Below are 23,683 nucleotides of genomic sequence, written 5' to 3' on the forward strand. Positions count from 1 at the left end.
ATACACAAGAGTGATTAACAAGCAGAAATTAATAAATTAATTCATGAAATGTTTCAACTTTTGCCTCTTTCAGAAGGTGGACAAAAAGCAAAGCCTAAACATTTTCCTGACTCATTAATAGTTAACAACCAGAACAGTTTGTTCATAACAAATGTATTAATTATTGATTAATTTCATCCTTCTCTGAGACAAAACATGGGGAAATCAAAAGCAACAGTGGCTGTCCTGGATTTGTAGTTCAATACCTTCTGTGCATAGCCTCTACATAAATGTTTCATGTATTCTTTAGGGCTGCTGGATATCCCATATTATAAGGGATGTCACTTATATGAGGGTTAGAAAACTTGTCCCTTATAGAACTAACAAGTATTGCTTGTTATCCCTTATAAAATTTTGCCTTTTATATAGACTGTTTCTTTTTGTTGTGTACCTTGAAGTCGTTTGCAACTTTTGGTGACCCTAAGGCAAATTTATCATGAGGTTTTCTTGGCAAGATTTGTGCTGAGGAGGCTTGCTGTTGCTTTCCCCTGAGGTTGAGAGAGTGTGACTTGCTCAGGATCACCCAATGGGTTTCATGACCAAGCAGGGAATCAAACTTAAGTCTCCAGAGTCATAGTCCATTCAAACCACTACGCAACACTGTACAAGATACCAAAAACTCCTATATTTTGCAGTGCGGGCCCTTCATGGAGACAGAAATATCTGCATCACACGACTTATGAATCTGGACGATATGTTAATTTTACAGAGGAAGCCATGGCTAGATTAATTGAAGTAAAGACTTTCATTTGTTCTTAGAACACAAACTTGTTGATTGCGACTTCCAGTCAACCTTGCAAGTCATGAACTATGACTCTCCTTTACTGCTGTTTTGAAAACCTAGCAGTACTAGCAGCCTTTGATTGTTATCACAAGCAAAGGAACAAGATGAGGCTTGGGAGAGCCAGGTCTTCAGAATAATGAAAGTCATTTGGTTGCCCTGGTCCCATTATTCTTCCTCAGGCGGACAGAATTGTTCTCATCTAAAGGAGGGACAAGAAAAACCAAACCCGGGAATAATACTTTGAAGCCACTGGAGGAGATGCAAGCTATAAATGTAACAAATAAATTAACCGATATATAGGAAGGGGCGCAACTGATGGAATTAATTTGTTTCCTTGTGATGAACTGCAAAGTCTAGCACAGCTTCTGTTTTCTTTGCTCAGATCCCTTTAAAGCGGTGCCCATATTGCTCCCCCCAGAAGCTTAATCCTAGTTCCTGGGGATTATTTGTTGATCTGCAAAAATAACAATGCTGACTAAAAATGGTGTTGACAAAAACTTGGGTACTATTGAGGAAAAATACATTGCTTTGGTCTGAATGTGCCCCAAATGGGTTAAAAGTATTTTTCTTTTCATTTTTTGCCTATAATTTACAGCCTCAGGGAAATTCAAAGGCCAGCATGTCCTGGACTTGAAAGACCAGTTTTCTCCATTCTCTGATGCCAGAAGGAAAATCTACTCCGTCACCGTCAAGTTCCTCTGCAGAGAAAAATGATTTCAGGTTCCTTTTCTGACTTTCCTTCGCCTCTTTCCATAATTATATGTATGCTGAATTTGCACATGCAGAAGAACTGTAGTGGTAAAATACATTTTTATACTCGGGTGCAAGCAGGACATTCATGTTCTAATGCAGTGATGGTGAACCTTTTACAGACCAAGTGCCCAAACTGCAACCCAGACCCCACTTATTTATTGCAAAGTGCCACATCCCTCTGGCTTTCTAGTAAGAAACTCTGGCAACTCTGTGCAACAGCATGTATGCCCACAGAGAGGACTCTGAGTGCCACCTCTGGCACACGTGCCATAGGTTCGCCATCACTGTTCTAATGTTCCCTGTGTAATAAAATAACTTTGCCAGCAGAACACTCACACAGTAGGGCCATTTTAGCACTCTGCTTCCTGATGTGCTAGTTTTCTTCAAGCAGGGAAAGCTATTGGCCTACATTGTTTAACATCCTAATCCTATGCTGACTATCAGCAGTCCTCTAGTATTTCAGACTAGAGTCTGGAAATGTAAGGCATTGAACCTGGGACTTCTTGCATATACAACGTATGCTTTGATGCTGGATTATAGGGACTGATCAACAATGATATAGCTGCCAATGTGAAGCAATCAAATCGATTTGTTAACTTTAGGCTGCATCCGCACTGCAGAAATAATGCATTTTGGCACCACTTTTAACTACCCATGGTGGGGTTTGTAGCTTGTTGTAGCACCAGAACTCTCTGGCTGAGAAGGCTAAATACTGTATTTCACAAAACTACAAATCCCAGAATTCCATAGCATTCTGTCTCTTTAGCTTGGAACAGCTCTAATGGTATGCCATCAGTCCTTGGTGATTTATTTCTCTCAGGTGCTCTGGTTGCAGCTCTCACTTCACTTTTTTAAACGTGTGGTTCGTCCTCATATGATTCTTTAAATGAATCTGTCATCAATTTGTAGAATTTAGCTGTGAGAAATTACTTGGCTGTGAAGGCCATATATAGTGCCATGGTTCTGTCCTATGCCCAGAGAACATGCCACCCTCGTTCTACCAGTTTTGTTTTTTAAAATGCATTTAGGAGCACGCGGGTTGGAAGTAGGGTTGAAGTCCATTCTCACAGAGTCTGTTTGCTCTCGGAGCAAGAGGACACAGCAAGCTGTTTGCACTAAGCCCCGTCAAGGCCTTGGTTCCTGAACATTTTGGTCTTCGATGACAACACTGCCTCTGTGGCGCGACACAACTGTGACCTTGTAACTGGGAAAGCAGAGCAGGACCTGAGTTTAGCCATGGGCGGTTCATAACCCAAGCAATTGCTGCGACTTTGTTTTTCTCCAGCAGAGGAGGTATCTCAGACATACAAAGTCGAAGGCTTTCATGGCTGGAATCCGTACATTTTCGTGGGGCTTTCAGACTATGTGGCCATGCTCTGGACGAGTTTATTCCTGACGTTTCGCCAGCATCTGTGGCCGGCATCTTCAGAGAAAGGTGCCAGCCACAGACGCTGGCATCTTTCTCTGAATAGGATTTCGTGTGTGCATTTTTCCAAGCCTGCCTCAAGGTGCTAGAAAGTGAACCTAGGACCTTGAACATGCAAAACATGTCCTCTGTCATTCTGTGTGTTTAGATTGCATTTCAGGGCATGGGTCTATCTTCTTGCTTTTTACTCTGTAAAGAGCTGTGCACAGTGATTGCGTTTTCTAAAAGGAAGCCAGACACACAGTTCAAACAACATTAGTCATGCAGTAAGCAGTTGTATAGTTTTCCAAAAGTAAGTAGGAGGTACTGAAGTGGAGGGAGGGTTTAACCCTTCATTTCTTGTCTCAGTCCCAGTTAAGAAGACTGTGCACCTGCTATTTTCACCTTTAGGAACCCTTTAAAGAATGTATTTTTTTACCTCAATGGTGTTGTATGTATTGGTCTCAATAATACCCATCTGATCTCTCTGTCTTTGCAACTGCCTATACTTCCTTTTTGAGATAAAGGATATGGCAAAAGGTAAAGGTAAAGTCAGCAGATCTGTGTCCGCTAGGTGGCATATTGGAACTGGATGTGCTATTGAATTAAATCAGTTGTGAATTAGGAACAAAGGAGCCTACCTTAGATTGAATTAGCCTTATATTGTCGACTCCGATTTGCAGGGCTTGCCAGGGCTTTAGGAAGGATTCTTATCCCTGCCTGAAGATTCCTAGTATTCCTTAGAGATCATCTGTCCAAGTATTAAACATTCTCTTTAGTTTCAGATGTATGTATTCAGCGTGATAGGAGGGATATCTTTCTCACCATCCAATGCCAAGATCTAAGCGCTCTTATCTACTATGCTTTGTGAACGGTCCCTGAAATTATTTGAAATTTGAAGTAAAGACTTCCCATTCTTCGGAAGAATGGAGATGGCAGTCACAAAATCAGAAGACTAGGACTGGGAAGGGCAACTATAAAAGAAGTAGACAAGATCCTGAAGTGCAAAGATACTGAACACAAGGTTAGGGTTGTCCATAGCGTTGTTCTTCCCATCACTATCTATGGGTGAGAGAACTAAATGGTGAAGAAAACGTATAGAAAGACATGGGTTTGAGATGTGGTGCTGGAGAAGAATCCTGTAAATACCCGTGGATGGCAAACCAGACAAACAAATGTGTCTTGGAATGAATTAACCCTGAACTTTCTCTAGAAGGCAAAGTGACTAAATTGAGGCTGTCATACTTTGACCACATCGTCACTCACTAGAAAAAGCAATAATGCTTGGAAAGGTGGAAGGCAGTGAAAGAGAGAAAGACCACATACTAGACTTCACCAAGGATGATGTGACCCTGAGTCTGCAAGACCTGAGCAGACCTGTTGAGGATATGAGGTCTTCTTGGAGGTGTCTCTTTCACAGGGTTGTCATAAGTCAAGGTCACCTTGAAGGCAGTTAACACCAACATCAATATCCTTTGAAAGGTACATTCAGGACAAATGGGCCCTGCAACAAAATGCTGAACTGTGGAGTATGGCAGTTCAGAATCAGTCGCCCCGTTCTATATTCCTTCTCTGTACCCCCATCCCTGCAACAGTAACACCACAATTGGTGACATTTTTTTAATCCCTTCTATTTCCTCTTTATCTTTTTTCTCTCTCTTTGCTTTGTACAATTGTTGGGATTCCCCCAAGACTTCTCAATACGGCTCTCTTTTCTCGCAGATGTTGTAGTTTTGGCTAAGTTACTCCCATAGACTGAAAACTTAAAATATGGGATCTCATATGACAGAGAGATAGTGATGTACAAAGGAGGGATAGCAGAAACTAGAGGCTGTTGGAAAGTGCATGGGTAAGTGTCTTTAACCAGGCCATTTTTATAAATATTGCCAGGTCTAAGTGGCAAAAGCTGTCCAGAGTTTCATGCAGGATTCTTCCCTATCCTTCCCTGGAGATTTCCATCCAAATACTAACCAAGGCTGAACCTGCTTGCTTCTGAAGTCAGCTGTGTTCAGAATCGTGTGGCAAAAACAACTGAAAGCTCATGTACTACATTTGGGAGGAAACCTGTTAGAATCAAGCCGTACAATTCCTAGCAACTATATAAGCCCCGTCTCTTCTAACTTATACAAAGAGGAATGACCGCTCTTGAACCAAAAGTTGGCTGCAAGCCTAAAGCCATGGACTTTAATCACTGAAGCCAGCGGAGCAGAAGCTGTTTCTCCCTGATGACCTTGTCTCCTAAAATCCCGTTAGTATTGAGTCCTCTGTAGGAAAGACTTTGGGTGAATATAAGCCCCAAATATATTAATGCTTTTATCCATGTTTTGGAATCAAAGAAGCTCACACACACAAACACACACACATGCTAATAGTGGAATAAAAGCACAATCATAAGCACAATTGTAAGGGTTTTCATGGCAATATTTGTTTGGGGATGAGTGGGTTGCCATTGCCTTCCTGAGGCTGAGAGAGTGTGACTCACCCAAAGTCACCCAGTGAGTTTCATGGCCAAGCAGGGAACCGAACCCTGGTCTCCAGAGTCACGGTCCAACACTGAAACCACTATGCCATGCTGACTCTCATATACATATATAGTGCTCCCAAGTTATGGAATAGCCTGCCGGAGGAGATCTGTCATATTGTAAGCCACTCTGATGGCCTTTTGGCTGAAAAGTGGGGTATAAATAAATTGTTGTTGTTGTTGTTATTGTCAGTCTTGACTGCTTTAAAAAGGCGGTCAAGACGCATCTCTTCCGGCAGGCTTTCCCAGACTAGCCTCTCAGTGGCCTCCAATCCATTGCCCCTCAATTGCCCCTGCTTAGTTTATAATTAAAGTGTATTTTTATTGTGGATGGGAGGGTTTATGGGTTATGACGTTTTACTGTATTTTAATGTTGTTTTATTGTTAGCCGCTTTGATCTGCTAGGAGAGCCGGGATATAAATAATAATAATAATAATAATAATAATAATAATAATAATTATTATTATTATTATTAACACACACTCTCTGAGGGCAGGGATCCATCTAATTAAAAATAATAATTGTAAGCCATTCTGATAGCCTTTAGTGCTCTAATAAATAAATAAATAATGTATGTGTATATACTAGTATATATTGTGTATATATTGTATATTTTATATTTAGTATATATGGTATATACAAGTATACATAGTAGTATATATTGTGTTTGAATACACACACACATATATGTACTATATATATATACACACACACACTATTTATAATGTGTGTATATACATGTGTCCATATATATGTCCATATATATATAGTATGTGAATACACATACATATATGTTCTATATATACACACACACATTGTGTGTGTATATATATATATATAGTACATATATGTGTGTACATATATATAGTATTGTATGTGAATACACCCATATATATGTACTATACACACACCTAGTGTGTATATACACATATATAGTACATGTGTCCATATATATGTACATATATATATTGTATGTGAATACACACACGTTCTATATATATATATATATATATATACACACACACATTAATATGTATATATAGTACATGTTTGTGTGTGTGTGTGTATATATATATATATATATTGTATGTGAAAACATGCACATATATATATATATATATATGTGCCAATGTGATCTTGCATGTTTTCCCCTAGTTTATTCCTATTGCCATGCAATGTTTTTAACTTATTGCCTTGTAGAGATGTTGCCCTTCTGTCTTTAACACACACTATACGCATACACAACTACACAACAACTGTGGTTGAAGCCACAGCCAGCGCCACAATCTCCTTCCTTTGGCTCTAGAAAGAGCTTTCTGGAACTTCCCATCAGCCCCCTCGGCAGCAGCCAAGCCAGCCGGTAACCATAGCAACCCACGCCAAAACGCGGAAGCGCAACGGTCGCCTCAGGGGCTCCTTTCCGCGCCGATTGGAGGGCGAGGCTGCCAATCAAGGCGGCGCGCTCGGCGATTGGCCAGAAGCCTCCCGGAATGGGCGGGACGAGCGGTACTGGTTCCGCTTCCGGCCAGGAGACGGTGCGTGTGGCGACTGGCGAGGGCAGTTGGGGCTGTCTGTTGGAGACTAGGCTGCGAAGAGGAAGGAGGCGCAGAAGATGGGGGCCAGCGGCGAGGAAGCGGCGGAGAGCGAGGAGCGCTTCGACGGGATGCTGCTGGCCATGGCTCAGCAGCACCAGGGCGGCGTCAGGGAGGTAATAGGGCCCTCGAGGGATGAAGGGCCACCCAGTCCTAGGAGCGGAAAGGACCCCCTTCCAGGCAGGGATTCAGAGGATCCTGGACTCGGAAGAGACCCTCCTCCTGCCATGCAGGAACTCACAATCAAAGCAACGCTTGCTTTCAGGACGGTCCTCCTAATGTTGAGTGGAATCTCTTTTCCTGCAGCTTGCATCCATTGCTCCATTGGGTCCTGTTCTCTGGAGCATCAGGAAACAAGCTTGCTCCCTTCTCAATATGACACCCCTTCAAATATTTAAACAGGGCTCTCATATCACCTCTTAACCTTCTCTTCTCCAGGCTAAACATAGCATCGTACAATTGGGAGAGACCCTCCAAGGATCCAGTCCAACCCCATTCTTCTGCCATGCAGGAACTCTCAATCAAAGCATCCCCATTGACAGATGGCCATCCAGCCTCCAAAGGAGGAGACTCCACCGCTCTCCAAGGCACCATATTCCACTGTGAAACAGCTCTTACTCTCAGGGAGTTCCTCCTAATGTTGAGGTGGAATCCCTTTTCAGATAGATAGACTGTGCCCCAGAACACACTTCCTCAGAGAGTGGAGGGTTCCCCTTCTTTGGAGGCCTTTAAACAGAGGCTGGATGGCCATCTGTCAATGGGGATGCTTTGACTGAGAGTCCCTGCATGGCAGAATGGGGCTGGACTGGATCAGGGCCCTTGGAGGGTCTCTTCCAACTCTATGATTCAAAGGCATTGTGTGCTTTGAACTGTGTTCCAGAGAGTCCTGGGGACCCTTCAATCCGCTGAGAGTCAACGATGGCAGGGAAGATTCTCTGAAGGATAACGCGCTCCTCTTTCTTTCTCTGCAGTGCAACCTTCAAGAAGCATTGGACATTTCCTTCGGCATGTGATCCGTTTGCACAGTGAGACAGGCTCAGATGCGGACTCAAGAGCCCTTCTCAGAGCGCCTTAGCTTTTGTAGGGATGCCATGGATATCAAAAGCAGTCATTGAAAGTGCAATAGATCGAAACATAATTAAAACGGGAATGAAGTTTTGTTAGCAAGAGCTCGGTTTGTCAGAAGCAAGAAGAGGTCACCTGGGCAAGTAAATGCATTGCTTGTGTATTGCAAGGAGGATATTGAGAAGCCGGGTCATGTCCAGAGGACAGCAAACAAAATGAAGAAGGGTCTGGAAACCATGCCCTATGAGGAACGACTTAGGGAGCTGGGGATGTTTAGCCTGGAGAAGAGAAGGTTAAGAGGTGATAGGATAGCCCTGTTTAAATACTTGAAGGGGTGTCATATTGATCAGGTGCTAAAGGATATAGGCCTTCACTGGGCTTTATCAGCGCATGGGAAGGATGTTGACAAGTGTATCATGTAACATGACATCTTTGAGCCACAGTTCCCCCCCCCCTTCTTCATAACAGCGCAAGAAACATAGCTCCTGCCCTGTGTGACATGTGGAAGTCTGTTTCTGTAGAGACCAAAGATACCTTCAAGAACAGTGCTTGAACAAAAGGAAGATTGGAAAGAGAAACATCTAAATAAGAACATGTCCACAAACTCCAGTCTGTCAGCAGTGGGTTGAACAGAGGCACTGGCTTCCTGGCACACTGTAGATGCCATAACACTGGTTAACAACCATCTTATAGCTCCTTTCTGATTCCCAGCCTGCACACACCATATTCCAAAACTCCTTCCACAGTTCATATCCACCCACCCTGGCCTTAGGCAACATCTTTTCTCCCATCTTAGTCCCTCAACAACCATAGTTAAAACTGAATTTGTCACCTCATCACCATACCCACAGGTTTAGCATCTCTATGGTAATGCATATAATCAGATTGTAAAGGTCCTTCCTAGGCTTCAGTTCACTCAGTGCATCTGAGGAAGGAGACCAAGTCTACAAAAGCTGATGCTACAGAGTTATCTCAGTTAATCTCAACGGTGCTAAAAGATCCCTTTGCGTACTCTTCTCCCCTGTGTTCTCTGGCCTTCATATTTCCATCTTACCCAATATCTTGTCTCTGGAAGATGCAAGTATATACAGTGCATCCTCGCCTTACGCGGGGATCCGTTCTGGATCTCGCCGCTTAAGGCAAATTCCGCCTATGCTCGAGCCCCATTGTTTCCAGTGGGGCGCGGAGACGCAACGAGCCCGCCACCCATTAAATTGAATGGGACGCACCGCCCCACGCGCGCCCCGCGGATTGAGCGCGTATGCTCAAGCTGCGTATGGTGCGCCCGCGTATGGCTCGGGCGCGCTGTAGTTCATTATAACAAGTATAATGCAGTTTGTTACATGACATAGTGTCAGTGTGGGCAAGTCACTCTCTCTCAGCCTCAGAGGATGGCAGTGGCAAATCCCCTCCAAAGAAACTTGCCAAGAAAACTCTGTGATAAGTGCACCTTAGAGTCACCATAAATCAGAAATTACTTGGAGGCACACAACAAAACGACAAACAGATGCGTTGGATTATATCTCCCAGAAGTACTATTAAGAGGCTTGAAACTGAAGTTTCAAATTGCAGTTTGAGATTACGCAGAATTAACAAAAGAGGCCTTTCTTATACAATCATCCTTGAGTATTCTAGTGTGCCGATGTCACAACCTCAAGGGAGATTCCCTCTATTCTCTGTGAAAGATTAAAGCATATAGCAGTGGTGGGTGCCCGTCAGGGCCAAGATTTTCATCACTGTGTCACTGTGTCCACCATTTTGGATAACTGGGAGTGACTATCCATCATTCCAGGTCGTAGCTGGAGGCATTTTGTGTATATTGTTTTGAGGTTTTGGAATGGTGTGCAGGCCAAAGTAGCATTTTAACTGGGAATTTTTGTTTTCTAATTGGGTAAGTTGGAGAGGTTTTTGGAGCGTGAGCAAAGATTTGGGGAAAGTAGGGGTGCTAGGGTTGTATGATTCTCACCATTGTTCTAGGACAGTGATGGCGAACCTATGGCACGTGTGCCAGAGGTGGTACTCAGAGCCCTCTCTGTGGGCACATGTGCCATCGTTGCAGCACAGAGTTTGCCAGAGTTTGTTACTAGAAAGCCAGAGGGACATGGCACTTTGCAATAGATAAGTGGGTTTTGGGTTGCAGTTTGGGCACTCGGCCTCTAAAAGGTTCACCATCACTGGCCTAGGACCTGAAAGTCCAGATTATGGGCCCCAGTTGTACTTTTCTGTCATACAAATATATTTTAGGATTTAGTATATAGAGGAATACACTGTTACAAGAGAGTAAAAAAAACCATGCATAGAGACATTATTGTAGTAAACAATTCCAAGTTTTTAGCATGTGATAAGAGAACAGTATCCCATCATAATACAAAACAACTAGTCTTCTAACAAAGCTGGCTAGTGCTGTTTTGACTGATACAAAGAATTTTGCACCATAAATTTATGGAATATCTGGCCAGTGCAAAATAATGACAGAAATTTAGTTACTTTAATTAAGAAAATTTATAGAGCGAAAGATCAGTCACTGTTTGAGATTGTGATTGTGCAGAACAAGACGGAATTACAGAGGATGATGTCATATCACTCATAATCTGTACAGGTCCATTCAACTCTTGCTTTTGCTCGGTGTTTTTCACTAGTAAAAGTAGTTCAACAGCCAGGAAGGAAAAGTGTAGTCTATCATCTGAAGCAGAACTTCTGAATTGTCACATATCGCAAATCAAGAATACCAAATTCTTTATTTCCTCACTTTTATTTCTTAGTCAACTGGATCAAATGCTTGATCCTCTAGACAGCTATTTTAACGACTTCTTAAAATTGAACTGAAATAGCATTAACTATTAGGCATGTCAGCATATCTCAGTTAAAGATTATTGTTCAATGCAAGGTCCATTATTTGAGATAGCTAAAGTGTGAAACCTCATTAAGTTTTCTAATACCTTTGGTTTCTGAAATCTGTATGCAGCTATAAATGGAACAAGTGTTTGATACTGGTTTCTTGGTGACTACCTGATTTGCTACAGAATTCTAGGACAGGAGGACTATACTTGCAGTTTCCGTTCAACATGATTTCTGACTCTGAGCAAGAACAGGTTGCAAAGAGGAGAAGCTACTGCAAGGGCTTTGAAACAAATCAGATAACTCCAAAGAGGTGTTTGAATTTTTTTGACAATGTTATTGTGCTTTGAAAACATCCTGTCTCTTTTCCTTACAGCTTGTGAACACCTTTTTCAGCTTCTTGAGACGCAAGACTGATTTCTTTGTTGGAGGAGAAGAGGGTGCTGCTGAGAAGGTATGTGACTTAATCATCACTTCATCACTTGGCCTGTGTAAAGATAGTATCTATCATTTGCAGTCTGAACTGCTGTGTGCAGTGTCATTTTATAGCTCATATATACCATGACTTTTCTTTTGAGTTTTCTGTAACAAGTGATGATGTCACATTCCATTTGGAATCTGGAAAGCAACAGAAGAGGCGAGCGACATGAAGTAGTGACTGACCTTGGCTGAGCAGGTTTATTTCTGTGGATGACACCAATAGTCATTTTTGTGTTTTGTTTGCTTGAGTGGTGGGAGTGTTGGGCTGTGCTTTGACCAAAGGCTAGCTTGTAAAGCTGGCATGCCACAATGTACCAATTTAACTCTGCCAGACAACACAGGATCAATAATTCCAGTTTACTTTGTTTGTTCATTCCTAGAAAAGCTCTAAGTCCACTTTCATAGTAGTGACTTCACAACCAAAGAGCAGGGTTTGCCTAACCTGTATGTGTGGGATGTTTTTAGTGTTCCTAAAGGAGAGGTGGGATAAGAGCAAACTATAGATTGTGTCTGGCCTTTTTTTTTGCAGTCCCTGAAGCCTCCCCAGAGGACTCCACAGTTCCTCCATTAAAAACTCAGTTTATTCTCCAGCCAAAATCATCTGCCCCCAGAATGCCCAAACCACCACAAAGAGATGGCAGCTAGGGGCACCTTGCCTCCCCATTATCCCCCCAAAAACAAATTAAAAATGAGAAAAACAACTTTTGTCCAATCTATAGCCCAAAACTGGGAGTGAAATTACATCATTTCTTGTCATGCCAGGAGTGAAGTCTGTGGCTTGTAGAGCGGGAGGCCCTTGCCCCAGTCCTGAATATTCTGCTATTATTTGGGACTTTTGCGATTTGCAGCAGTGGGTGGGAATTTGATAGACCCCACTTCTCATGTTGCATTTCATAGATAGTCTGAGAGTAGCTGATTATTGTGGGTGGGAATCATACAGCCCTCCAGATGATGTATTGCCGCTCTCAGCATTCTTCACATTGCCTGTGCTGGCTAAGGCTGCTAGGAATTAGTATCACAACAATAGCTGAAGGAGTATGTGGCTCTCACATGTAAATAGGTCAGATAAGTCATATTTTCTAAGTAGATATAAATAGAAGGAGAACGATTATTACAGCAAAAGTTTTTGGTTTGTTTTAGTACATGGTAGATATTTTTGGCCATCGCAATAAGGCAGGAAATAATAATTAATAATAATAATAATAATTTGTTTTATTTATATACCGCTATTCCAAAGATCATAGCGGTGAACAGCAAGTAAGCTAATTTGCCCCCAACAGTCTGGGTACTCATTTTAGCGACCTCGGAAGGATGCAAGCCTGAGTCGAGCTTGGGCCCTTTCAGTGGTGGGAAACTTGGTCCTCCAGTTATTTTGCAAGCCTCACTCAGCATGGCCAGAATATTTAGAGGGACAAAGGTTTCCCATCTTGAATTTAAAATCTTGAGAAATTTCCAAATCATACTTTTGTCTTTCTGAATCCAGGCGCATGAAAGAAACCTGTGGTCACTCTAAATAATTCATGTTAGGAGCATGGAAGCAAGACTGCCATGCTACTCCACAGAAGGACATGAAACAGTGGGTAAAATCTTTTCCTGCTTTTCAAGCTGACAAAATGAATTTCAGGAGTTTATTAGAATTTTTTTTAATGATTTATGATCAAGCCACTAGATTCTGTCCTGAAAGTCAGATTCCATGTTATAGGAATGAGGCCAAAGATTTCTATATCCGTATATGGGTTCTGAGCCATACGGGTAACATGCTATTTAAAGATTCCTTTATTGCACCCTTTTTAAAAAAAATCAGAGAATGGGAACAAGGTCATCGTGGTTTTTCTGTAGTAGGCAAAAGTCTCCAACATGTCAGTGTACAAAGGGCATACTAGATCATAGGTTACCAATTCTGTGGATTCTGTTTGTGGCCTTCACTTGCTGCAGCACCTGTGAAGGTCACCCAGCGGTGGGAACCCTTGAAATCCAGCCAGTGATGCAGTCAGATGGCTGCGTCACCTCTTGGAGCAAACATTTTAGAGCCCTGACCCCCAGTCTGTTTCTTCTAAATTGAGGACAAAGGTTACTGTATTTGTCCCCACTCTGGGCTCTTGGAAAAGGGGCAGATAAAACATTTTTAAAATGTTTCAAAATCTGTAGCACCTTCTGTACCTCCTGGTTGAGTAAAAGCAAGGATACAGTCACTTGTGTACACACATACACCTCAGAGTGAGTCTTTGCCTTTTCATAGCTAAAAATGTGCACCTTGCAAATGTAAAAAAAAATTGGGGAGATGATGGAGCTTAGAAACTATGTGGGTTTTCCAAATATCCTCTTTACTAAATATATCAAATTCTGGATTTTTCTATAATAAGTCATTAATAGTGCTGCTAAAGGTATAGGTAGTCCCTTGACATGAATGTCCAGTTATAACTGACTGTAGCAGGTGGTGCTCATCTGCATTACTAAGCCAAAGAGCCAGCTTTGTCCGAGGACTACTCCAGTGGCCATGTGTCCAGCATGACTGCACCAAACACTGTTACCTTCCCACCAAAATGGTACCTATTTATCTACTTGCATTTGCATGCTTTTGAATTACTAGGTTGGCACAAGCTGGGACAGGAGCTCACCCCGTCATGCGGCACTCCGACCTCAAACTGCCAACCTTTTAAACTTCTGAGCATCAGAATTGGCATCTTAGCCATTAAACCACCACATCCCAATAATAATAATGATAATATTCCTTGTAATAATAATAATCCCTTTATTAGTACTGCTTCTTTAAATAATGGAGAATCATAAAATTATTTTTGAAACTACAGCCTTTGGCTGTTCCAAAGTTACTGAACTCAGCCTCTCAACTTTCCTGACCATTGATCATTATAAATGGTAGTCTGGGGAGTTGGAGTGCACCAGAATCTGAAGAGGCACAAGTTACCAGGAGCCCTGGTGGTGCAGTGGTTATATGCCTGTACTGCAGCCATTCACTCAAAACCATAAGGTTGTGAGTTCAATACCAGCGAAAGGGCTCAAGTTTGACTCAGGCTTGCATACTTCCGAAGTCGCTCAAATGAGTACCCAGATTGTTGGGGGCAATTAGCTTACAGTTGTAAACTGCTTAGACACTGCTAGTTCGGTATGGAGAGGTATATAAATGAAGCTGTTCTACCAACCCCTGTATTACGAATGCTATTACTTCAATAGTTTTTACAGGGTTTATTCCTATTCCCAACTCTCCTAGTTAATCACAGAGACTTTCAGCCGTCACAACAAGCTGGCTCAGAAAGCACAGAAAGAGAAGAAGACCCGTCAAGAGGCAGAGCAGAAGGAGAAAGCAGAACGTGCTACTAAACTTGCCAAAGAAAAAAAACAAGAAGTCAGTGAGCCACGGATTAAGGAGCTTACAGATGAAGAGGCAGAAAGGTTGCAGCTGGAAATTGATCAGGTATAATTCCTGTTTGTTACAACTGGACAGAACCTAGAGTGGCATTTTGCTTGTGAATAGTTTGTCAATGACTTGCTTTCAGCTTGGTTGGAGTCTCAGCCCCCAGAAATAATTCAGATCCTGTCTTAAATATCTCTTATCTGTCTAGGCTATTGTGCTTGTCCATTTTTTCATATGGTGACTGTATCTGGAAATTCTCCACCCCAACAGTCCATTTGGTTTATTCATCTTTACCACTTGTGTTGGAAGTAAGAAGTGGAAAAAGCAGCTGTACTTAATAGTAAACCAGCACAGAACATTTCCATCTCTTCATTAAAACTTTCTCTCTGTGTATGCTTGTATGTGTGTGTTTTTTGCAACAGAAAAATGAGAAAAAAGAAAGTGTGGCTCAGAATGTCCCAGTTGAATCTACAGAAAATTCAATGGAAACTCCAGAGTCCAGCAAGCAGGTAATGTGCTCTTAGAGGTTTTTCATCTGTGAGCATATTGTTGTATTGCTTTCACATAGTTCATGTAGCATATGATACCAATAATGTGCTCACCAGAATGTATGGACTCCAGGGGTTTCTGCAATGATTATCATTCTTATTCAAGTCCATAAAAGTTGTTTATTCCTCTCATTCAGCGTAGGTGGATGTACCAGAGTAAGTGTTCACATATCAAAAGGTATAACAGAACAGAGAGCCAAGAGACATAGTGGTTTGAGTGTGGTTATTGGACTATGACACTGGGAGACCATGGTTGAAATCTCCACAGCTATGGAAGCCTATTGAGTGACCTTGGGCAAGTTATACTCTCTCAACCTCAAGAGGAAGGCAAAGGCAAAAACCACTCTGAACAAATCTTGCCTATAAAACCCCATAATAGGGTCACCATAAGTTGGAAATGACTTGAAGTCATACAACAGTGACAAAACAGACTATAAATCAGTGGTGGCGAACATATGGCACGAGTGCCAAAAGTGGCACTCAGAGCCCTCTCTGTGGGCACACATGCCATCAACCTCAGCACAGAGTTTGTTACTAGAAAGTCAGGGGGACATGGCACTTCGCAATAAATAAGTGGGGTTTGGGTTGTAGTTTGGGCACTCAATCTCTAAAACGCTTGCCATCACTGCTATAAATAAACAAGAATAGGTGTAGCAAGAAATTTGCCTACATTTTTAATAATGCTTTGATTAGTGTCTGTCATTAATAACACACACAGAATCCATCAAAATGTCTGGATATGAACAAAGCTAAGGGAAATAGACTTCATATAAGAGAATGTTGATGGACTTTTACATTCGTTTTACACTTAATGCTGATACAGTAAAGTTTTTGAGATGTGAGAACTCTTTAAAAACTGTAACCCTAACAATTTATGTCGGATAACAGATTACATCTATTACAGCAAAAGCAAGATTAACACCACATTGCATGACTATGAACACATCCAGTCTTCTCTGGTTTTGGAACCTGGGAAAGGTTGGGCCTGATTAGTATTTGAGTTCAAGAGATTTCCAAAAGGAAACAATCTTGCCTGAAACTCTGAGGAGAGCTTCTGCTGCTCACTGGTACTGTTTGTACCAGTCGACTTAGTAAAAAGCAGTTTCTTGTGTTACAGAATAGGCTTTAATGGACTGTACATTAAGTGTTAGTTCTTAGCTGCTGATGCAGATGCATGTGGTTGCAAGCATGAATATGCAGTAAAATCATAGGATTTTTTAAATGCTAGAGGTGTATTTCTAACTTCTTTGTTTACTAATACACTCCCAAAAAATTGCAATATGTACCTTCAAGTTAAGATGCTTCTGGAATGAAGTTTAGTTCATGAAAGACTGTCATAATAAATTGGTTAAACTGTTAGTCTCTGTTTGGAATTTCAAGATGGAGTTTCAAGCAGATTAAGTTGTGTCATCTGAATAACTCTTGCCATGAAAACCCCATAATATGTTCACCTTAGGGTTGCCGTAAATTGGAAACTACTTGAAGGCACACAACAACAACAACAACGCAGAACAGTTGAACCACCCACGTTTACTCAAGTAGAGCAGCTGACAGGAAAAATCTCCCATATACTTATTAAGCCTGATAAAAGTTGAATGTATGCAAAGAATACCTAAACTGTGTTTGCATCTGATTAGGATACAGATGAAGAGGAAGAAGATGAGAAGGACAAAGGCAAGCTGAAACCAAACTCTGGGAATGGAGCAGACCTTCCAAACTACAGATGGACGCAGACCCTCTCTGAACTAGATGTAAGTATAGTCTGAGTAGAATATGAGAGTTTTACTTATGGGGGGTGGGTATTTGCTCAAGGCTAGGTTGAATCTGTGAAAAGTCAAAGGAAGCAGAGTCTGTTCCTCGTTGGGGTCTAGCTCTAGAGAAGGAGGGATGGAAGGAAGAAAAATGACACCAAGAGTTAATCTTTGGTTTTCATCTTAAAGGCAGCTTCAAATAGTACCTAATTGAGACACAGAAAGCAATTTCACAAACAAATATAGATCTAAGGCAGGGGTGGGCAAAGTGTGGTCCTCTAAGGCTGGTTTTGTGGTCACCAAGGTCAAAACTTTGTTTTGCAAAAAACCTTTTTTTTAAACTCCAAAATGCCAGGTATTGAGGAGGTCATGTCAGGAGCCTCCTTGGACTTCTTAGAGGTCAAAACAAATTTTTGCAAAAGTTTTTTCCCCTCCTTTTTTTGGCCTCAGAATGACCAAAGAGTGAGAATGCCCCTACATTTCCTAAAAGTTATTTGGGGTCAAAAAGATGGAGGGTTTTGTGTGTATATGTTGTGAGTGTTGCAGCTTTCAAATGTCTTCTGGGTGGGAGATTTAACAATAAAGGGGGGGAAACTAACCGAAAGCTGCCTGCTTCTGATCTAAGGTGTTATAAATTATAACAAATGGTGATCGGCACATCATCTATACTAGAAGTATTTCTGTGAGTATTGTTACTTCCCTTTGCTTTGCTTCCTCTGTTGTCTAGCTGGTTGTCCCATTCAAAGTGAACTTCAAGCTGAAGGGAAAGGATATGATAGTTGATGTACAGAGACGACACCTAAAGGTGGGATTGAAGGGCCACCCCCCTGTCATTGACGCAGTCTTATACAATGAGGTGAAAGTGGAGGAGAGCTCATGGTTGATTGAGGATGGAAAAATAGTCACTGTGCACTTGGAGAAGGTAAGAGCCAAGCATTTTCTGCCTATATTTGTGGCTAGTTTTGCTAGAGTTTTGACTACATAGGTGTGCTGCTAGAGATGGTATCTCTTGGGGAAAGGAGCTTCCAGATTGAACCAGTTATTAACTGCAAAAAGGTCGTGTTTTAATTTGTTGTGAGCCTCCTTGAATTGTGGGCTGGGAGAAAGATGGGTTATAAAACAAATAAATAAACAAATCAAATGGATTATCTAACTGTGATGAGAGAGGGTATTAACTGTCAGTCTTTAAAATGCTAAATTCCTAATGCACATATTCCATTCAGAGAAGATGCTATTGTTGTGAAATGCTTAATTTGATTATCTGTTTTCTTTAGATCAACAAGATGGAATGGTGGAACAAGTTAGTTCAAACAGACCCTGAGATTAACACCAAGAAAATTAACCCAGAGAACTCAAAGGTACTTTTAAGTGCTTCATTGAAATGAAAATTTAATGGGAGGATTGACAGTACCTTGTCGCTCTGCTTTACAAACTTATTAACTCTTTAACTGGAGATTTAGTCATCTGGTTGAGTAAAGTACATTGCCGAAGTGTTAAAAATGAGCATAATCTCCAGTCCAATGTGTGTTTTCCAATGAAGACACAGTTTCCCTCTTCATATGATACTGCTGGCAAAGGAAGCCTTGCCTTCATCAAGGACTGAGTAAGGTCTGGCTGCTGAATCAAACCTGTAATAGCAGATGTTCTATAGGAGTTGTCAGTGACTAAAAAGCAATGTTCAGGGAAAGAATAGGACAAAAACCTAATCCTGGCAACTTGTACAAAAGCCACATTTTGTTATTGTTGCCAGTCTTTTAATGTGTTTCTGTTGTGAGAATTTTTGTAAGCTGCTTCATAAGGTGGGGCTATAAAATAAGATATACATTTCTTAAATACATAAACCAATAAATATGCACTTTCTCTTTCATTTCCTAAGCTATCAGACTTGGACAGTGAAACACGTAGCATGGTGGAGAAAATGATGTACGATCAGCGGCAGAAATCAATGGGTCTCCCCACATCTGATGAACAGAAGAAGCAGGACATATTGAAAAAGTGAGTAGAAGCTATTTGAGTAGAAGTATATGAAGGAACGGAAGATCACAAATGACCCTTGTTCATGGTACAGGTTCATCTGTAGGTCAAATCCTGCTCTTACGTGCAGCTAGTAGGGCAATGTCGGGACTCATGGGCCTGGCAGTACCATCTCTGAATTATCACATGGTGTTTCTGACTCTTGATCTCCATTTGCTTCAGTGAGATAACATAACCCCCCCCCCCCCGCGTACGCCATCTGATGCAGTGACTGCTAGACAGTCATACTTTTATCATTTTATTGCCCTGCTTGGCAAAGGTGTAGGTAAAAGCTTCTGTGAGTAATTCCTCTGCTAAGGCCACACAGGGTAACACTCCCTGCTTTCAGGTTGGTAACTGAATAATTAAAGAGCACACAGCTACCCTTCCTCTCTCGTAAATATCTAACTCAAACTAATATGCTTAAGTGGATGAGTCTATAATATTGCCATGAATCTTCTTTTTGCTGCACTGCTTCTACTAATGTAAAGAAAGCTGATTCAGATATCTCATATTTATACTCTGTAAGAATTCTGAGAATTGTAATTTGCCATTTACCTCTGAAATCTGACTCTTTGCCCACTCTGTTGGGCACAGTGCTTCAAGTGCACTTCCTCTCCTTCAAAAAATGGGAGTGTAGACAGTGGCCCATATGCATTTTTTCTATAACAGGGGAAAAAAAAGAGTTGTGCTGTATCAGACTGAAGGCCTAACTACAGTCGCCTCTCTGTTTTCACAGACTTGGAATCTGCGTCCCTCAGAAATACACAAGGGGCAAATGGAGGGTGACACAATGAGGCACATGGCACCGCACGCAGGAGCACACCGCCATTGGAGTCAATGGGAACTCCAATATTGGCATTTTTCCATTTTTGCAGAGAGGGGTCCGGAATGGATCCCGTGTGAAAACAGAGGGGTGACTCTAGTACAGTATTGCATTTTTTTAACCAGGAAAAAAACACCGCAGGCTAACCAGCTGCATTTGGAAAGCCCACAAACTGGAAATGAATGCAGTAGGCTGGCCCATTTTTGTTGTCATGCTGCTGATTTATAGAAACAAATTACCTCTCATAATGGAAATCGCATGTAGCCATCATAATTTGTAAATTTTGTAATGCCTCTTTAAAGCCATGTTGGTGTTTTTCATGGTATGGAGGTAAATTCCGTTTAACTGTGTAATGTGTAAAGTATTTCAAATGTGTCTGTCCTAAATCTCCTTTCATTCAGCTTGGCAGACGACTCTTACTTTAGTATTTTGAGAGAGGAAAAAACCCTCCTCCTCATTTTCCATACCATACATCATTTTCAGTATCTCTGTTATGTCTTCCCACCTATCTTTGACCTGATCCAAAAATCCCTTAATGTGGTAACAGCAACAAGTTTTGGCATAGCATTTCTCTGCTGTTGCTCATCATTTTGAGCCTCTCAATTTCCTGTCAATTTTGTCAAACTGTAATTGAATGGCACTTAACATCAAGCCTTCAATCTTATACTTGTAAAACGGTACATGTGTATTGATGGCATTTACATAATGGGCAGTTAGTACTGCAGTCAGCAGTTTGGTGTGCAATAAATTGTTTTTCTGTGTACCTGTAACACTTAACCTGCTTTCCCCCTATAATGTTAAAGTGTTAATATAATTGTAGTCCTTTCTCCGATTTGTGACAGGGGTATCATAAAAACAGAAAATGTGAACCTTGCAAACCATACTAAAAGGGTTTGCATAAATTATGCTGTTAAATGATCTTGCTGACAAAAGAGTTTGATTGCAAGGATGCCTAAGTTAGAACAAATCTATCAGAGGACTCTGACTTCTTACCAGGATTTCTCTGCAACCCTCCTTCAGCCAGTGGTATTCTTATTGCACAAACAAAAATAGTGTTTGCACAGAGCGGAAAACTGCTTTCTTTAAGCCAGGTGCTACGTGTCTGACCTGGAGCTAATAGTTCCCAAGGGCACATTTGATTAATTTGCTGTCACTCATTTACAACTGTAGTGCATCGTAATGGGGCAATTTTACTGATATTACTAATGGGAGCGTTGATGTGGTATTATAGGCCATGACCTACGCAGAGCTACACAGATAGCAGGGGAACCTGTGACTTTACAATATAAGTGGGGAAATTGTTCTGCAGTAGGATTTGCTGCAACATGCAAAAAAAAAAAACCCACAAGACTTAAAGTATGGAATCTGTTTTATTTCAAACTTGAAACCTTTGTCTTGTAGAAGCCAGATAAAATTGCTTCACTGGCTGAATCTGGCCCATGAACCCATCATTTGACTTTTTCTGTTTTGTAGGAAATACATTCAGAATTAGTAATTCTGTCTCTTTGGATCTTTCTTATTTAAGACATTTCTATTTTCATCTTGCTTTATCAATACAATACCAGGATATGGGTCACAAATTGTCATCAGCCAATGAAAGAATAGTCTGAAGCAAACAATAGAATAAAAACTAACATAATATTCAAGCAAATCAATAACTACTAAAAACTATTTAGAAATCAGAGGATATATTGTAGTATTCAAATGCTATAAAGAAACACTAAAAGCAGCAGTAGTTGTTATAAAAAAAAGGCCTGTTCCTGCATATGTAACAAAACCACATTTTAACAACTCAGGAGTTGGTACCAGGTGCACTGTTTTGGGAATTGCATTATTTGGCTTGAGCATTATTTGGTGCTTTGAGCATTGGTCTAACATTCTGGAGATCAGGTTTGAATACCACTCAGCTATGGAAACTCACCGGGTGACCTACAGCAAATCACTTTTTCAGCCTCAGAGGAAGGCAAACACAAACTCCCTCTGAACAAATCTTGACAAGAAAACTTCTTGACAGGAGTTGCTGTAAGTTGAGAACAACACAGCAACAACAACAACAGTCATTTGACTTCCAAATATGGCATAACTTTTCTTGTAACTACCTAACTGTTTCAACTAATGTCCATTTCTCTCATTCTTCCAGGTTCATGGAACAACATCCAGAAATGGATTTCTCCAAAGCAAAATTCAACTGATACGCTCCCCACCACCAACACCACCTTTTTTTTTCTTTTCCCCTTTCTCCAGTCAACCTTTAAAGTTCAAAAGAAGCTCAAGCAGGACAGTATGTTACTTTCTGTGGGATGCTGTGAATGCTCATATTGTCCCAGAGTGAATTTTTCATATAAAAAATAGCTGTGCTGTTTAATCCATGTGGCCACCTGCCTAGGCTTCTGGATTTATCACAGCTTTATTTATCATCTGAAGCCTGTTTTAGTTCTGTATAAATAAGTCAGGGAGGGTTAGAAGTGAAGCAAAAAAGAGGACTCATAGTGGAAATCATGGATTTCCCTTGGGTCTCTTTATTCTGACAGGTTTACATTTGGCTGTTTGAGGCACTGGAGATTCAACCTTGCTCATCCACTGCTCTTTTAGCTCCTGCTTTTGAACTGAGGACTGAGCATCCTTCCTTAAACACAATGATCAATCCATTCAGCATTCCTACTCTAGGAGGCCTGCTCCAAGCCAAGCAACCCCTGCCAAACGTTAAGTCAGTGCAGCACCTCTGAGAGTAGTTTCATACAGAAAGCACTGGCAGATGAATCCATGATTGTCTCATGCTTGTTGTATGTATACCATAATCTCTAAAGGGGAGACGCTATTTAGGAGTGATGTGCCCATAGTTTGCTCAGTTTCCTACTTGGCATTACTGTAAAAGCACAGAAAGCAGCAGCATGAATACTACTTGTGTCTGTGTCATTGCTTTTTCAAATCCCCAGATTTAATTTTGGAGGCATGTACATGGTAGAGAGAGACTACCATGTGTATATTGTGGGCTGAAATGCGAGAACTGTTTAGGCCAGTAGCAGTTACAACAGAATCTGGTATTTTGCTCCTGCTTTCTTCAGATCAAATGGATTTGTCCTCAGCCATTCCTGCCAGGCCCTGTTGTAATAATCTCGGAGCTTCAGTGTCCCAAATGCTTGTGCGGTTGTGTTGCAATACTGTTTTGGCTTTAGAAAATCTGATTTTAGGGATAGCTAGGCTTGTTGTTAAATGTCTGAATACTTCAAGGAGGTTGACTTGTACTTTGCTTAAATTAATTGATGAATGTGAACTCTGCAGAAATTTTTCCACAGCTTTCTCTGACCTGACATCTTCCTAATGTGCTGAACTGCCACCCGTTGTTCTCAGACACCATGGCTGGGAATGATGAGACTTGCAGTCCAACACATCTGGCAGCCAAGTGGTTGAGGAACGCTGTCTTATCATTACAGTAACAGCTGGCAAGTGGATTTTTTGCTATCAACGGGGCACATTGGATGGCAAGTAGATCTCTGACTTGCTGGGAGATAGTTATCCTCCTTGCTTTCTCCTCCTTCATTGCTTAAACAGCTTGTATTCTGCATGTACAATTAAAAAGGCTATGTTTTCATGTGCTGTCACTCTAGTTTCTATCTGTTTACCAAATTAGCCTAGGCATTACCCCAAGATAACCAGCAACTTCTATAAGTACCTTCCCATGTTGTATAATTAA

The 23,683-nt window shown here is 41.3% G+C and overlaps 1 protein-coding gene across 1 annotated transcript; it reads left to right on the forward strand.

Annotated features, from left to right (window-relative positions):
* The first annotated feature begins 7,014 nt into the window (after positions 1-7,014).
* NUDC (nuclear distribution C, dynein complex regulator) lies at positions 7,015-23,581 on the forward strand. The gene is made up of 9 exons (XM_042439670.1): positions 7,015-7,211; positions 11,375-11,452; positions 14,708-14,911; positions 15,274-15,360; positions 17,037-17,150; positions 17,878-18,072; positions 18,425-18,508; positions 19,027-19,145; positions 22,130-23,581. The coding sequence occupies exons 1-9, from the start codon at positions 7,116-7,118 to the stop codon at positions 22,179-22,181; spliced, it is 1,029 nt and encodes a 342-aa protein (XP_042295604.1). The 5' UTR covers positions 7,015-7,115; the 3' UTR covers positions 22,182-23,581.
* Positions 23,582-23,683: the final 102 nt, after the last annotated feature.

The sequence above is a fragment of the Sceloporus undulatus genome, chromosome 9 (assembly GCF_019175285.1).
Source record: "Sceloporus undulatus isolate JIND9_A2432 ecotype Alabama chromosome 9, SceUnd_v1.1, whole genome shotgun sequence".
NCBI lineage: Eukaryota > Metazoa > Chordata > Lepidosauria > Squamata > Phrynosomatidae > Sceloporus > Sceloporus undulatus.